Source organism: Ambystoma mexicanum, chromosome 3q, assembly GCF_040938575.1.
Source record: "Ambystoma mexicanum isolate Mex_15411 chromosome 3q, UKY_AmexF1_1, whole genome shotgun sequence".
Classification (NCBI taxonomy): Eukaryota; Metazoa; Chordata; class Amphibia; order Caudata; family Ambystomatidae; genus Ambystoma; species Ambystoma mexicanum.
The window spans coordinates 1,233,991,897-1,234,009,204 of NC_090926.1; the positions used below are offsets into that span (position 1 = coordinate 1,233,991,897).

General features: G+C 48.2%; 1 protein-coding gene across 3 annotated transcripts in view; it reads right to left on the reverse strand.

Annotated features, from left to right (window-relative positions):
- Nucleotides 1-17,308, reverse strand: part of RGL3 (ral guanine nucleotide dissociation stimulator like 3) — a 577,979-nt gene that overhangs the window by 93,016 nt on the left and 467,655 nt on the right. For all 3 annotated transcript variants that reach the window (XM_069604164.1, XM_069604163.1, XM_069604165.1), the window contains exons 9-11: nt 5,749-5,833; nt 4,811-4,897; nt 3,404-3,490 (exon numbers count right to left, since the gene is read on the reverse strand). In XM_069604164.1, coding sequence (XP_069460265.1) covers nt 3,404-3,490; nt 4,811-4,897; nt 5,749-5,833 — 259 coding nt within the window. The remainder of the gene's footprint in view (nt 1-3,403; nt 3,491-4,810; nt 4,898-5,748; nt 5,834-17,308) is intronic.

Consider the following 17,308-nt stretch of genomic DNA (forward strand, 5'->3'; position numbering starts at 1 on the left):
TCTTGGCAGGGAGTCTTGGTCTGATTTTATTGATGGTGCAAGTAAAGGATCTTTTATCATTAAAGACCAGGGGATAAAAGCCATTTCTGAGCTGGTGAAGCTTTGGTTAAAAAGGAGCGCGCGCTGGCGGAGGACGCGAGAGCGGCATGCCGCACCTATAGCATCCCCTACAGCAAGGATGTAAATAAGCGAGCAATGTGAACCAAACCCAGAAATCATACCGAATTGTCTAAAGTTGTAAATACCAGAGTGTAAATCAGTGCACCCCACCACACCCTGCCCCAGAAAGGAAGACCATCTCCTTGGTGTAATGCTAAATAGATGTTAATGTGTGAGGCGATACCTTCCCGACTCCAGAAGACGACCCCCCCGCCCCTGTGGGGACAGCTCTTGCCTTGAGCATATGCTAATCCCGGAATGCCCATCCCTACCCCTGGAAGACCGGCCCTGAAAGTTAGATGAATACTGCATGCCGACTTTTGCCCAGATTTTATAATTTAGCTACCGCTGGACATAGCCTTGGAAGGAACTTGGTCTCAGATCCTTACTTGCCAAGCAAGCTGTCAGAAAGACTGAAAATTCAAGCTTGCAGTATCATTGGACTGTCCATCCTATCGCCACCCACCCCCAAACCAATTGCGGGTGCCCCCTAATGACCGACGTACAGGCCGTCTCCTGTTGCGCAACATGGTGTACTTGGGTCTTTAGTGGTGCATCCTGGAGGGAAGACGGAAAGTTAGGCGAAGCCGGTTGAGGTATTTGAGGGAGGTGCGGGGAACGGGGGGGTGCCGAGTGTGGCGGTGGGGCCACGTATCGGCAGGCGAGAGCCCTGAAGTTGACAGGGAGCAATAGGGGTGAGGAAAATGACAAACCTTGAAAGTGGGCGATCTTGAGGGCTGCCTTCTGTAAGGAAGGGATGGCATCAACAGTAAGACAGGCACAAGAGACCACAGTTCGGGGTGTTTATTGAACTTCAACTGGGTTTGAAAAACGCCTATCTAAACCTAAATCTACAGATGGGAGCAAGCTACGACCATCAAATAATAATAACGCAGTCCTAGTAGTGTCTTGTCAAAATAAAAGGGCCTATACTAATAAACCTATTGCCAGTCCTTACCTATATATACAAATAGTGTGGGAAATAATGTTATGAAAAAGAAAGAAGTTTTCACAAAATGATAGGTCAGGATGTTTAGGCCGTTGGCCTCCCTTCCCCACGTTTTCACCATGGGACAAGGTGGTACACTTAAGCTTACCAAAGTCTCTGGCTTCTCTAGCACGAGGATACAGTTCAATAATTAACATCAGGTCTTCCGTGCCCAAGTCTCAACGCCTTTCAAAGTCTCTTCATTCAGAGGGCCTGATGCAATAAACAATTAGTTCTTTTCCACTTTCAGATTTTCACAAGTGCTCAATTTCTTAGGCGTTTCACTATTTACCTCGGATCCCCCTCAGCCGGGCTCAGATCCTCGCAACACAATGTTCGTAAAGTATTCATGCATCCAATTTCTCGTAGGATATTCTTTTCTCGGGTGACTCACAGTTCACCCCGGATCCCCCTCAGCCGGGCCCAGATCTCTTTTCACACAATGTTCAATTGGTTTCCCTACGCCAGGCTCAGACTAATTCTAATTTCCAATAAAACTTTACACAAACTTGCTTTAACCAAAAGCTTTTAGCTGATCTCCCTCTGCCGGGCTCGGACCAACTTCATATCGTTTTTGATCAACTATCGAAGACTTTTGGAAGTGCACAGGGCTTTGCTTGATCCGTTGCAGGACCACTTCAATTTCACAATTCTTTATCACTCTTCACATTTGCCACAAATCCTCTGGATACCTAACAGAGACTTTCGAAGTTCAATCAATCATCTGTTTAAATGTGTTTTTGTCTCTTGCCACATACACTGTTCTCTTCAGCTTTCACTATACAATGTTGCCACTTGCGACCTTGGCTTCAACACACACCGGTCTGGTATCAGTCTACCTTACTCCCCGGCTATGCTGACTTCACTGGCGAGGCTTTGTTGTAGGAGCCAAGGACAGTACCACGGCGACAAACGATTCTCCCCGCCTTGACTATCGACACCTTTATCTCTCACTACCAGCATGCTTCTCTTTACCTTCCTAAAGCTGCAGCAAGCCCTGTAAGGCCCAGGTTGGTGCACTCAGTTTCACAAGGCGCTTTGTGAAATACACGCTCCGCAGTCCATCTTTCCTGCTCATTGCATTGTGAAGAACCCCTGGCAGGGTTGCAGTATCACTCTGTGAGCACATTTCTGGCGCTGCCTCAGCACCTGGTGAGATGTGGCTGGTGAGTGCTGGGTACGTGCATCTTGGCCTGTGGTTGCATGCAATTTGGGAGGAGAGTTTGAGGCTTGTGGGAGACGGCAGGGTACACCTCTGGGAGAAACAAGCAGGGATTCTGGCCCGTGCCCTGGCCAACACCTCACGCTGATGCCAACGGGCGATGCACTGATGGGCAAATAAAACAGCAGGCCCCTGGGCACATCACCTGGCCATTTCAAGCACTCCTTCCCTGATCCTAACACCTTTGCCTCCCATACATTGCAGTATGTAGCTTATGGGAATGAGGGGGGCATCCAGGCAGCCCGTTCTCCCTCCAAGGCCAATTTGCAGACCCCTGTTTTGTTGTACTTTGGTACAATAATAATAAGAAGAAGACGACAATGTATCCGTCTGAGGGAGAAAGAGAATGAAAGTGATGGAAAGAGGGAGAGAAAGAGAGCGAGAAAGAAAGCAGGAGAAAGACAGCGAGAGAGAAAGTGATAAAGAGAGAGATTGGCAGTGGCAATGTGCTACAGTGAAATGGGACCTGTTTGCAAGAGCCCGTTTTAGGGGTCCTGGGTGGCAGTTTGTTTTGCCTTATGGGGCCTACCCACTTCATCCCCCAACTAACGGTCTCCCCTCTAAGATTTCCTAATACCTTAAACTACACACACAAATCCCTCGCAGATGGCCGCCACAGGCCTAGCCGCTAGCACACCTTCATAAATCGAGCCATGAGTAACCTCCCTGTTTTAGCCTCATTACTCCCTCAGACATCAGCAGCTGACCAGACCCAACGCCCTGTAGCCTATCAGATCGCGGGCTCTTCCCTATAGATAACTTACTCTCAAGTGTCTCCACCAAACCCATAGAAAGCAGATTGGCAGACGGGAACCGGTACTTCTGACCTGCACCCATCAACACCACATGAGCCGCTTCCGCTGTCCAACTAATGTCCCCCACCACATTTCTCGTACAGAGCCACATGCAGCGAGGCCATAAACCGTGGCCGAAGAGTGCTATACAAGGCCACTTACATTACATTTTTTTGCATGACACCTCTAGGCGCTTTTCAGGAAGTGAGGATAGGTGGGTCAGAAGTGGCACTGGCTTACCTCCAAGAAGTCGGGCAGCGCCGTATCCAGCATGATCAGGTCTGTCAGGAAGGTGCCCAGGTACGGCACAGTGCCTTGAGGCGGCCTCTGAAAAGCAGACGAGACAGATTCAAGGTTTCACTTCACCTTTGCGGGCGTTGCAGCAATGATTGTGAGCTTCCCCCCTCTACTGTGGCAGCAGGTCCTCAGTGACAGCCTACTTGGCATAGTTGCCCACACACAGTGAGCTGGCCACTTGGCTTCTCAGACCAGCCACAGTGCTGGAGGTCCTCAGTGTGGGAGTTCTTGCGCAGAAAGGGGCTGCTCAGGTGTGGCTTACCACACATAATGGAGAGCCACCTGGAAGTGGCTGACCACCCGCGGTTTGTGACCTAGCGAATGTGGTACGCCGCGCTCATTGAGGTTGCTCCCGGATGCGATTGGCCACTGTCTGGGACCCCAGCCCCACCATCCCATGGCTGTACATTGGGTGTCACCGCTGCACCCTTCTGCCTGTTACATCCACTGAGGATTTGAGCAGTGCTGGAAATAGAAAATATAGGCTGGGTCCTACTTCCTGTGGAGTACATGGGAGTGGGGAGCAGAGGGGGGGGGGGGTGATGTGGGCTGACATAAAGCAATGGTAGGCAAGTGACATACTTGTAAAAATTGCAAAATAGCACAAGGCTTCAATAACGGTCCGCTTTATGTAGATGACTTTACAAATGCATAAATAAACCAACCTGACAGTATATAAATTGACTTTGTAACAGGTTGAGCAAAAAGTGTATGGATGTATATTTATTTTCCCCATCCTTAGTAGAAGACTATAATTACTAGCAATCAATAAGGGCCGAAATAAATCTCCTCTATGATTTAAACTGTAGTGTCAAGACTGAAAGACACACTGTGAAAGAAAATGCACAATAGAATCACCTGCTTCTGGTCATTGTTTTACCGAGCAAACAGCTGTATGCACCTCTCCCATGTCTAATCACCCAACACTCGCACCTCTTAAACAATAAACCATAGCTACTCCACATTGCCCACTTACTGTTGCGACTGCAGCCATCTAATGTTACCCGGACTTTAACAGCTTGCATGCAAAACAAACAAAATGGGAGCCCGCAGCAGAGCTCCTGTTAGATCAGAAGTTTGACTCCGGAAGCTGGTAACAGCTGACCACAGTGGGTGCAGTGTTGTGCATTTCCTGCACCGGATGTGAGAAGAGCTCTCCTTCAAAGGCCAGCTGGCCTCAGCATGTTAGGCCCATGCTGACCTCATGCCGCCTCCTAATTCCTCAGCATTGGGTATTATGTCACCAAGCTTTCCCACCCGTACCACCGGAAATATTTTGAGAAGGTGATTCACTGTAAGATTTCATTCTCCAGAACTCTGGTAACCAGCAAGTTATTTTTTAATCCATACCATGTTCCGATCCTGAGCACTTTTCTGGCCCGGCTTGGAGTCCTCTTTGCAGTTGTTCTCATTGGAGGCAGCAGTCTGTGTTTCTTCCTGGGGGAGGAGACAGACACTCTCGTTAGAGACACAGGCACTCCACTGTGCAGGGGTGTACTGGCCCTTTTCTGGCCTGTAGGGAACCAGAACTCTGGAGATTCCCTGGTAGGCCTCGGCACCCTGTAGCGAGGGGCTTATTGCTATTAGTACTCTGGCCATAAGACCAGGGTACTAAGAGTCTTTTTTCAAGTTGCAAGATGCATTTCGCAACTGAAAGAAATGAAAAAAAGATGGCCGCCTTGAAACGAGTAGAAGGGACTATACATACTCCCTTCTCCCTTTCCATGGTGGCCATTCAAAAATGAAGAAAAAAGTAAATAAAGAAGATGGCTGCCATGGAACGGGAGAAGGGAGTATGTATAGTCCCTTCTCCCTTTCCATGGTGGCCAGACACAGAAAGGAAGGAACATCGAGGGAGGTAGGTAAGGCTTTGTCCGGCTGTTAACGACCCAGCGAGGACCAATGAGATCGCATTGTCCCGTGCTAGGTACTAATTTGCAATATGGAGCCACTTCGAAAATTATTTCCAACGCCTCTTTTGGTTCCCGGCCCACACCGAGAGACACTTTCGTTAGAGACAGAGACAGCCTCCACCAGTGTCTAAAACCGACTGGAACAGGGAAAGATGAAGGGCGCCTGTTTACTGATGTAATCATTATATGATGTATCCTACTGCTGACTGGTGTATATCTGTACATTTTTCTGTATGTAACCTTTATGTTGTACTCCTGTCTGTCTGTTTGATCTTGTAACATGTATGAATAGCGCACAGAAGCCTCCGGGCTTGGATGTGCTCTACAAATAAACAAACTAAACTAAACTAAAGCCTGCGTCCCAGGTACACTCACCTGCAGCAGAATCTCACGGCTAGTCAGGTGGTTGTTTTCATCAGAGAAGATATCCGAGAGCTTGTGAAAAGTTGAAATGCTGTCCCTGTAGAGAGAAGGAGGGGTGGATTTAGAGGGTGCACATCTGTGCTGTCTCCCAAATTTCAAGTCAGTTTTTACTCGAAATTTTCAAACTAAAAATAGTCAAATATATGTTTGTTTTCCTGTGAATAATCACTTGTCCTCTGTAATTTAATGCTCGGCCATATTGTTTCCTTGTGCTTTTAAATACTGTGACATCACATAAACTGATTAATGACAAGAGATAATAATTTGATATACAATATAATCTATTATTAATAATAAATACACAACTTAATTTCCCATGTCACTTCATGGAGGAGCCAAGCTCAATCAGTTTCACAAGTTAATTCTGTTAAAGAACATCAATGGTTAGCTCACTTTACTGCTCTATACACTATTGCTGAGTTCGATCTGTTTATTCTGGTTACCAACATAGAAGTAGCGTGGTCTGTAGACAGTTCTCCTTCCATCTTGGAACAATTTATTCGGGAGATACGCTCATCCAGGGCAGCTGGCCCTGATGGACTTCACAACTTAATGTTCAAAGCCAACCCAAGATCATGGGCTGTGATATTGGACAAAATATTCAAACAAGTTGTACTATCCAAAGATACCCCGATCTTGGAAAACATTGATTAGTGTTCCAATCTACAAAAAAAGGTGACCGCACCCTGCCGCAGAATTACAGGCCGATCGCCTTGCTGGAAGTTACTTGCCAAACTTATACCCGTTGATTTCAATGCATGGATAAAAACCGGTCAATTTAGGGATCCACATCAATCAGGGTTTGCTACCGGCTCGGGCACTCACATAAATCCGTTATGCCTAAATGCCATAAAAGCTCATTTTCACATATCCAAACAATTGTTATACTTTCATTCATAGATCTATATGCCACCTTCGATTCACTATCCCGGGCAATGTTGATGTCGAAGTTGGAGAGAGACTGCTTCCTGCTACTATATGGGAAATAATGTATGCTTTATGTTCCCAAACTTCTATTCGTATCCGTCTGAACCTAGACGGTTTATTATCTTCTCCAATTCCTACTGCCCGGGGCCTCAAACAAGGCTGTCTACGCGCTTCTGCAATCTTTAACTATTTCATCTATGATGTTAGCCAGACTTTCGCTGTTGTAGATTCAGACTCCCCAATGTTAAATGGTTCTGCCATCAAAACCCGAATCTATGCTGATGACCTAATTCTTATTGTAAAAACACCAACAGGTCTACAAAAAAATATTAGCCACATTCAGCACTTACATTGATGTAAACCAACTCATAATCAATACCAGTAAAACACAAAATCGTAGTTTATCCTCCCACCAGAACTACTCATAATAAATTCACATGGTCAGTTAAAGAAACCAAACTGTTGATTGTTCCCAGTTACACATACTTTTGAGGGTAGACCACATGCTGTAGGCCAAGTAGATGGCGTGGAGCAAAAACTAGCCACTGCCATATCACAAACCAAGATAATCTTACATCGTTATGGGAAATTCACACTGAACTCTGCTTTATCTTACTGGAATCAGAAAGCCATTCCATGTATTCTTTACGGTCTGAAAACACAGCCGATCTGGCCTCATTCCTCATTTGACAAATTGGAAGCAACATTTTGGAGAAGTATTCTCTCCAGCCTCATGGCACCGCCATGAACATGGCTTAGTCTCGCTCCATGCTGTCTATATGTGGCGCCTTTGCGCTCTTTTTCAGAAAATGCTTGATTTCGACTGATTGTTATAACATCTTACAAATTTTGTCGCCATACTTTTTTTCCACCTCTCATGGTTTTGTACCGAAATGGATCACCTCACTTTCACCACAGCTGAAATTACTATAGAAATTTTGGTCACAAACCCAGTTAAGGCAAAACATGTTATACCGCCATGACTGGATTATGACCCAGACCAGATGTCTAAAATATAAGAATCATTGTGACCAAATTTTCTATCCCAAACACATGAAAATTATGGAACCATATCTGGTAAAATCTCCCTCTCCGGCAATGCAAAGTGCCATCCTAAGGCTTCGCTTCAACCTGTGGCCCACGCGGGATATTCTCGCAAAATGCAAAATTGACACAGAAATTAATTTCTGTCGGTTTTGTGCAAACGGAGACATACCTGAGTCACTTGAGCACTTTATTTCACTTTGTCCCGCATTGACAGAGTTGCGACACATTTATTTTAGAGACCATTGTTTTTACTTGGGCTCCTTGGAAAGGGAGCGATGGCCTGATAGTTTATGTGCTGGTAAAATGTCCAGTTAGCTTCTGTGAATTTTCTAAAAGCTCTCAAGTTGGACTCATAATTTTATGCAGAAGCGTTGCTCCATTCTGAAGTTTATGCAAGCTTTTTAATTATGAAGTTGGGTTTACTTTTATATAAATGCATATTTTGAATTGATACTGAAAAGTTGATAGGTCAGCTAAATCAATAAAAAAATAAATTATCTATGTGTAAGATTTCATGTACATTGTACACACAATAAAAAAAAAAAGCTAAACAAATAAAGAATCAGAACTCTCAGAAGATGGGGGGTTGGGCCTCGGGTCTACCTGGCAAGACAATGTTTACCAGGCGCAGCTCCGTCTTGTTCCGGCCCAATTCCTTCCCTGATAATGGGATGATCGACAAACGCTGAAAGTCCAATTCCTCCACTGCAGCGAGGAAAGTGCGCCTCTGTGTTCCGGCTGGCAAGGGCTCATTATGGGATGTCTAAACCCCGCCCGTTGCTACCGCCAGGCACATTATGGCCTCGCGGTATTTAACACATGCACATTTTACATGCACGTTTTTTTCCTCTACACAAGAGGTCAAGGGAAACATGTAAAGCGTCGCAGAAGTTAAAACATTTGTTTTATGAAGTGAAGGGCCTCGCTTCACTGCGGGAACAAAACGTTCTGCATTGGGGACAATCGAAGGGGGTGAAAAAGTGGGAGTCTCAGATGTCAAACCTCTGACGCCCCATTGCAGAGTAACAGATAGAAGCATCAAATATGTCGCTTTCTGCATTATAGCATGTTGCACAGAAGGGCTGTGATCCGTTACTGCACATTATCCACACACCGGGTGTGGATTTCCCAGGAATACCACCTGCGGTACTTCTGGAAGTCTGCGTCTGTTACCACCGAGCCAGCAGGTTTCCCAGAATAAGGCGAACTCCAAGAATGGCTGCATGCTGCAATCGGCTGATGGCGTCATGATGGGGCCAGTATGATATCTGCAATGCACTCATCAATGTGCTTTGCAGATCAGCACAGACTGTTATGCAGTACAGTGCAGAGCATCACAGATTCGGTGTGGAACAGCACATACTGTGCACGCTTGTCACATGTATGCCACTATATGCATCTACCTGCATCCTTACATCAATATAGCTATACAATGTTTTCTTGCCATAACGTTGTAATGCTTTCACGCCCTTCGTGAGGCCTTAATGGCGTTCATGTCCTCCCTGAGTTCTATGTAATTTTATTACCTAAATTAGCCTCAATGTTTTCTTTTTTGTTTTGTTAACTAGTGCACTGGATCTACAGCAGACTTTCTCCAGATGTATACTAGAGCTTAAAATGGACAAACAGAAGACTCCCATGTGCCCGCCTGTAGCCCCTCTTGGGAACAGAAAGAGGACGAAGGCAACCGCGCCATCTGAAGAGGAAGGCAACAACGTCATCTGAGGAGAAGGAAACCGCGCCATCTCAAGAGGAAAGCAACCGCGCCTTCTCAAGAGGAAGGCAACAACGTCATCTGAAGAGGAAGGCAACAACGTCATCTGAAGAGGAAGGCAACCGCGTCATCTGAAGAGGAAGGCAACCGCGTCATCTGAAGAGGAAGGCAACCGCGTCATCTGAAGAGAAGGAAACCGCGCCATCTCAAGAGGAAGGCAACCGCGCCATCTCAAGAGGAAGGCAACCGCGCCATCTCAAGAGGAAGGCAACCGCGCCATCTCAAGAGGAAGGCAACCGCGCCATCTCAAGAGGAAGGCAACAACGTCATCTGAAGAGGAAGGTAACAACGTCATCTGAAGAGGAAGGCAACCGCGCCATCTTAAGAGGAAGGCAACAACGTTATCTGAAGAGAAGGAAACCGCGCCATCTCAAGAGGAAGGCAACAACGTCATCTGAAGAGAAGGCAACAACGTCATCTGAAGAGGAAGGCAACCGCGCCATCTGAAGAGGAAGGCAACAACGTCATCTGAAGAGAAGGAAACCGCGCCATCTCAAGAGGAAGGCAACAACGTCATCTGAAGAGGAAGGCAACCGCGCCATCTGAAGAGGAAGGCAACAACATCATCTGAAGAGAAGGAAACCGCGCCATCTCAAGAGGAAGGCAACAACGTCATCTGAAGAGAAGAAAACTGCGCCATCTCAAGAGGAAGGCAACAACGTCATCTGAAGAGAAGGAAACCGCGCCATCTGAAGAGGAAGGCAACCGCGCCATCTGAAGAGGAAGGCAACCGCGCCACCTCTAGAGGAAGGCAACAACATCATCTGAAGAGGAAGGCAACAACGTCATCTGAAGAGATGGAAACCGCGCCATCTCAAGAGGAAGGCAACAACGTCATCTGAAGAGAAGGCAACAACGTCATCTCAAGAGGAAGGCAACAATGTCATCTGAAGAGGAAGGCAACCGCGCCAGCTGAAGAGGAAGGCAACAACGTCATCTGAAGAGAAGGAAACCGAGCCATCTCAAGAGGAAGGCAACAACGTCATCTGAAGAGGAAGGCCACCGCGCCATCTGAAGAGGAAGGCAACAACGTCATCTGAAGAGAAGGAAACCGCGCCATCTCAAGAGGAAGGCAACAACGTCATCTGAACAGAAGAAAACTGCGCCATCTCAAGAGGAAGGCAACCGCGCCATCTGAAGAGGAAGGCAACCGCGCCATCTGAAGAGGAAGGCAACCGCGCCATCTCAAGAGGAAGGCAACAACATCATCTGAAGAGGAAGGCAACAACATCATCTGAAGAGGAAGGCAACAACGTCATCTCAAGAGAAGGCAACCGCGCCATCTCAAGAGGAAGGCAACAACGTCATCTGAAGAGAAGGCAACCGCGCCATCTGAAGAGGAAGGTAACAACGTCATCTGAAGAGAAGGAAACCGCGCCATCTCAAGAGGAAGGCAACAACGTCATCTGAAGAGAAGGCAACAACGTCATCTGAAGAGAAGGCAACAACGTCATCTGAAGAGAAGGCAACCGCGCCATCTCAAGAGGAAGGCAACAACGTCATCTGAAGAGAAGGAAACCGTGCCATCTCAAGAGGAAGGCAACAACGTCATCTGAAGAGAAGGCAACGTCATCATCTGAAGAGAAGGCAACCGCGCCATCTCAAGAGGAAGGCAACAACGTCATCTGAAGAGAAGGCAACCGCGCCATCTCAAGAGGAAGGCAACAACGTCCTCTGAAGAGAAGGCAACAACGTCATCTGAAGAGAAGGAAACCGCGCCATCTCAAGAGGAAGGCAACAACGTCCTCTGAAGAGAAGGCAACAACGTCATCTGAAGAGAAGGCAACCGCGCCATCTCAAGAGGAAGGCAACAACGTCATCTGAAGAGAAGGAAACCGCGCCATCTCAAGAGGAAGGCAACAACGTCCTCTGAAGAGAAGGCAACAACGTCATCTGAAGAGAAGGCAACCGCGCCATCTCAAGAGGAAGGTAACAACGTCATCTGAAGAGAAGGAAACCGCGCCATCTCAAGAGGAAGGCAACAACGTCCTCTGAAGAGAAGGCAACAACGTCATCTGAAGAGAAGGCAACCGCGCCATCTCAAGAGGAAGGCAACAACGTCATCTGAAGAGAAGGAAACCGCGCCATCTCAAGAGGAAGGCAACAATGTCATCTGAAGAGAAGGCAACAACCTAATCTGAAGAGAAGGCAACCGCGCCATCTCAAGAGGAAGGCCATCTCAAGAGGAAGGCAACAACGTCATCTGAAGAGAAGGAAACCGCGCCATCTCAAGAGGAAGGCAACAACGTCATCTGAAGAGAAGGCAACAACGTCATCTGAAGAGAAGGCAACCGCGCCATCTCAAGAGGAAGGCAACAACGTCATCTGAAGAGAAGGAAACCGCGCCATCTCAAGAGGAAGGCAACAACGTCATCTGAAGAGAAGGCAACAACGTCATCTGAAGAGAAGGCAACAACGTCATCTGAAGAGAAGGCAACTGCGCCATCTCAAGAGGAAGGCAACTGCGCCATCTGAAGAGGAAAGCAACAACGGCATCTGAAGAAGAAGGCAACCGCGCCATCTCAAGAGGAAGGCAACAACGTCATCTGAAGAGAAGGCAACCGCGCCATCTGAAGAGGAAGGCAACAACATCATCTGAAGAGAAGGAAACCGCGCCATCTCAAGAGGAAGGCAACAACGTCATCTGAAGAGGAAGGCAACCGCGCCATCTGAAGAGGAAGGCAACAACGTCATCTGAAGAGAAGGAAACCGCGCCATCTCAAGAGGAAGGCAACAACGTCATCTGAAGAGAAGAAAACTGCGCCATCTCAAGAGGAAGGCAACAACGTCATCTGAAGAGAAGGAAACCGCGCCATCTGAAGAGGAAGGCAACCGCGCCATCTCAAGAGGAAGGCAACCGCGCCATCTCAAGAGGAAGGCAACAACATCATCTGAAGAGGAAGGCAACAACGTCATCTGAAGAGATGGAAACCGCGCCATCTCAAGAGGAAGGCAACAACGTCATCTGAAGAGAAGGCAACAACGTCATCTGAAGAGGAAGGCAACAACGTCATCTGAAGAGGAAGGCAACCGCGCCATCTGAAGAGGAAGGCAACAACGTCATCTGAAGAGAAGGAAACCGCACCATCTCAGGAGGAAGGCAACAACGTCATCTGAAGAGGAAGGCAACCGCGCCATCTCAAGAGGAAGGCAACAACATCATCTGAAGAGGAAGGCAACAACGTCATCTGAAGAGATGGAAACCGCGCCATCTCAAGAGGAAGGCAACAACGTCATCTGAAGAGAAGGCAACAACGCCATCTGAAGAGGAAGGCAACCGCGCCATCTCAAGAGGAAGGCAACAACATCATCTGAAGAGGAAGGCAACAATGTCATCTGAAGAGAAGGCAACCGCGCCATCTCAAGAGGAAGGCAACAACGTCATCTGAAGAGAAGGCAACCGCGCCATCTCAAGAGGAAGGCAACAACGTCATCTGAAGAGAAGGCAACGTCATCTGAAGAGAAGGCAACCGCGCCATCTCAAGAGGAAGGCAACAATGTCATCTGAAGAGAAGGAAACCGTGCCATCTCAAGAGGAAGGCAACAACGTCATCTGAAGAGAAGGCAACGTCGTCATCTGAAGAGAAGGCAACCGCGCCATCTCAAGAGGAAGGCAACAACGTCATCTGAAGAGAAGGCAACAACGTCATCTGAAGAGAAGGCAACCGCACCATCTCAAGAGGAAGGCAACAACGTCATCTGAAGTGGAAGGCCACCGCGCCATCTGAAGAGGAAGGCAACAACGTCATCTGAAGAGAAGGAAACCGCGCCATCTCAAGAGGAAGGCAACAACGTCATCTGAACAGAAGAAAACTGCGCCATCTCAAGAGGAAGGCAACCGCGCCATCTGAAGAGGAAGGCAACCGCGCCATCTCAAGAGGAAGGCAACAACATCATCTGAAGAGGAAGGCAACAACGTCATCTGAAGAGAAGGCAACCGCGCCATCTCAAGAGGAAGGCAACAACGTCATCTGAAGAGAAGGCAACCGCGCCATCTGAAGAGGAAGGTAACAACGTCATCTGAAGAGAAGGAAACCGCGCCATCTCAAGAGGAAGGCAACAACGTCATCTGAAGAGAAGGCAACAACGTCATCTGAAGAGAAGGCAACCGCGCCATCTCAAGAGGAAGGCAACAACGTCATCTGAAGAGAAGGCAACCGCGCCATCTCAAGAGGAAGGCAACAACGTCATCTGAAGAGAAGGCAACAACGCCATCTGAAGAGGAAGGCAACCGCGCCATCTCAAGAGGAAGGCAACAACATCATCTGAAGAGGAAGGCAACAATGTCATCTGAAGAGAAGGCAACCGCGCCATCTCAAGAGGAAGGCAACAACGTCATCTGAAGAGAAGGCAACCGCGCCATCTCAAGAGGAAGGCAACAACGTCATCTGAAGAGAAGGCAACGTCATCTGAAGAGAAGGCAACCGCGCCATCTCAAGAGGAAGGCAACAATGTCATCTGAAGAGAAGGAAACCGTGCCATCTCAAGAGGAAGGCAACAACGTCATCTGAAGAGAAGGCAACGTCGTCATCTGAAGAGAAGGCAACCGCGCCATCTCAAGAGGAAGGCAACAACGTCATCTGAAGAGAAGGCAACAACGTCATCTGAAGAGAAGGCAACCGCACCATCTCAAGAGGAAGGCAACAACGTCATCTGAAGTGGAAGGCCACCGCGCCATCTGAAGAGGAAGGCAACAACGTCATCTGAAGAGAAGGAAACCGCGCCATCTCAAGAGGAAGGCAACAACGTCATCTGAACAGAAGAAAACTGCGCCATCTCAAGAGGAAGGCAACCGCGCCATCTGAAGAGGAAGGCAACCGCGCCATCTCAAGAGGAAGGCAACAACATCATCTGAAGAGGAAGGCAACAACGTCATCTGAAGAGAAGGCAACCGCGCCATCTCAAGAGGAAGGCAACAACGTCATCTGAAGAGAAGGCAACCGCGCCATCTGAAGAGGAAGGTAACAACGTCATCTGAAGAGAAGGAAACCGCGCCATCTCAAGAGGAAGGCAACAACGTCATCTGAAGAGAAGGCAACAACGTCATCTGAAGAGAAGGCAACCGCGCCATCTCAAGAGGAAGGCAACAACGTCATCTGAAGAGAAGGCAACCGCGCCATCTCAAGAGGAAGGCAACAACGTCATCTGAAGAGAAGGCAACAACGTCATCTGAAGAGAAGGCAACCGCGCCATCTCAAGAGGAAGGCAACAACGTCATCTGAAGAGAAGGCAACAACGTCATCTGAAGAGAAGGCAACCGCGCCATCTCAAGAGGAAGGCAACAACGTCATCTGAAGAGAAGGAAACCGCGCCATCTCAAGAGGAAGGCAACAACGTCATCTGAAGAGAAGGCAACAACATAATCTGAAGAGAAGGCAACCGCGCCATCTCAAGAGGAAGGCAACAAAGTCATCTGAAGAGAAGGCAACCGCGCCATCTGAAGAGGAAGGTAACAACGTCATCTGAAGAGAAGGAAACCGCGCCATCTCAAGAGGAAGGCAACAACGTCCTCTGAAGAGAAGGCAACAACGTCATCTGAAGAGAAGGCAACCGCGCCATCTCAAGAGGAAGGCAACAACGTCATCTGAAGAGAAGGAAACCGCGCCATCTCAAGAGGAAGGCAACAATGTCATCTGAAGAGAAGGCAACAACGTAATCTGAAGAGAAGGCAACCGCGCCATCTCAAGAGGAAGGCAACAAAGTCATCTGAAGAGAAGGCAACAACGTCATCTGAAGAGAAGGCAACCGCGCCATCTGAAGAGGAAGGTAACAACGTCATATGAAGAGAAGGAAACCGCGCCATCTCAAGAGGAAGGCAACAACGTCATCTGAAGAGAAGGCAACAACGTCATCTGAAGAGAAGGCAACCGCGCCATCTCAAGAGGAAGGCAACAATGTCATCTGAAGAGAAGGAAACCGTGCCATCTCAAGAGGAAGGCAACAACGTCATCTGAAGAGAAGGCAACGTCGTCATCTGAAGAGAAGGCAACCGCGCCATCTCAAGAGGAAGGCAACAACGTCATCTGAAGAGAAGGCAACAACGTCATCTGAAGAGAAGGCAACCGCGCCATCTCAAGAGGAAGGTAACAACGTCATCTGAAGAGAAGGAAACCGCGCCATCTCAAGAGGAAGGCAACAATGTCATCTGAAGAGAAGGCAACAACGTAATCTGAAGAGAAGGCAACCGCGCCATCTCAAGAGGAAGGCCATCTCAAGAGGAAGGCAACAACGTCATCTGAAGAGAAGGAAACCGCGCCATCTCAAGAGGAAGGCAACAACGTCATCTGAAGAGAAGGCAACAACGTCATCTGAAGAGAAGGCAACCGCGCCATCTCAAGAGGAAGGCAACAACGTCATCTGAAGAGAAGGAAACCGCGCCATCTCAAGAGGAAGGCAACAACGTCATCTGAAGAGAAGGCAACAACGTCATCTGAAGAGAAGGCAACAACGTCATCTGAAGAGAAGGCAACTGCGCCATCTCAAGAGGAAGGCAACTGCGCCATCTGAAGAGGAAAGCAACAACGGCATCTGAAGAAGAAGGCAACCGCGCCATCTCAAGAGGAAGGCAACAACGTCATCTGAAGAGAAGGAAACCGCGCCATCTCAAGAGGAAGGCAACAACGTCATCTGAAGAGAAGGAAACCGCGCCATCTCAAGAGGAAGGCAACAACGTCATCTGAAGAGAAGGCAACCGCGCCATCTGAAGAGGAAGGCAACAACGTCATCTGAAGAGAAGGAAACCGCGCCATCTCAAGAGGAAGGCAACAACGTCATCTGAAGAGAAGGCAACAACGTCATCTGAAGAGGAAGGCAACCGCTCCATCTGAAGAGAAGGAAACCGCGCCATCTCAAGAGGAAGGCAACAACGTCATCTGAAGAGGAAGGCAACCGCGCCATCTGAAGAGGAAGGCAACAACGTCATCTGAAGAGAAGGAAACCGCGCCATCTCAAGAGGAAGGCAACAACGTCATCTGAAGAGAAGAAAACTGCGCCATCTCAAGAGGAAGGCAACAACGTCATCTGAAGAGAAGGAAACCGCGCCATCTGAAGAGGAAGGCAACCGCGCCATCTGAAGAGGAAGGCAACCGCGCCATCTCAAGAGGAAGGCAACAACATCACCTGAAGAGGAAGGCAACAACGTCATCTGAAGAGATGGAAACCGCGCCATCTCAAGAGGAAGGCAACAACGTCATCTGAAGAGAAGGCAACAACGTCATCTGAAGAGGAAGGCAACAACGTCATCTGAAGAGGAAGGCAACCGCGCCATCTGAAGAGGAAGGCAACAACGTCATCTGAAGAGAAGGAAACCGCACCATCTCAGGAGGAAGGCAACAACGTCATCTGAAGAGGAAGGCAACCGCGCCATCTCAAGAGGAAGGCAACAACATCATCTGAAGAGGAAGGCAACAACGTCATCTGAAGAGATGGAAACCGCGCCATCTCAAGAGGAAGGCAACAACGTCATCTGAAGAGAAGGCAACAACGCCATCTGAAGAGGAAGGCAACCGCGCCATCTCAAGAGGAAGGCAACAACATCATCTGAAGAGGAAGGCAACAATGTCATCTGAAGAGAAGGCAACCGCGCCATCTCAAGAGGAAGGCAACAACGTCATCTGAAGAGAAGGCAACCGCGCCATCTCAAGAGGAAGGCAACAACGTCATCTGAAGAGAAGGCAACAACGTCATCTGAAGAGAAGGCAACCGCGCCATCTCAAGAGGAAGGCAACAATGTCATCTGAAGAGAAGGAAACCGTGCCATCTCAA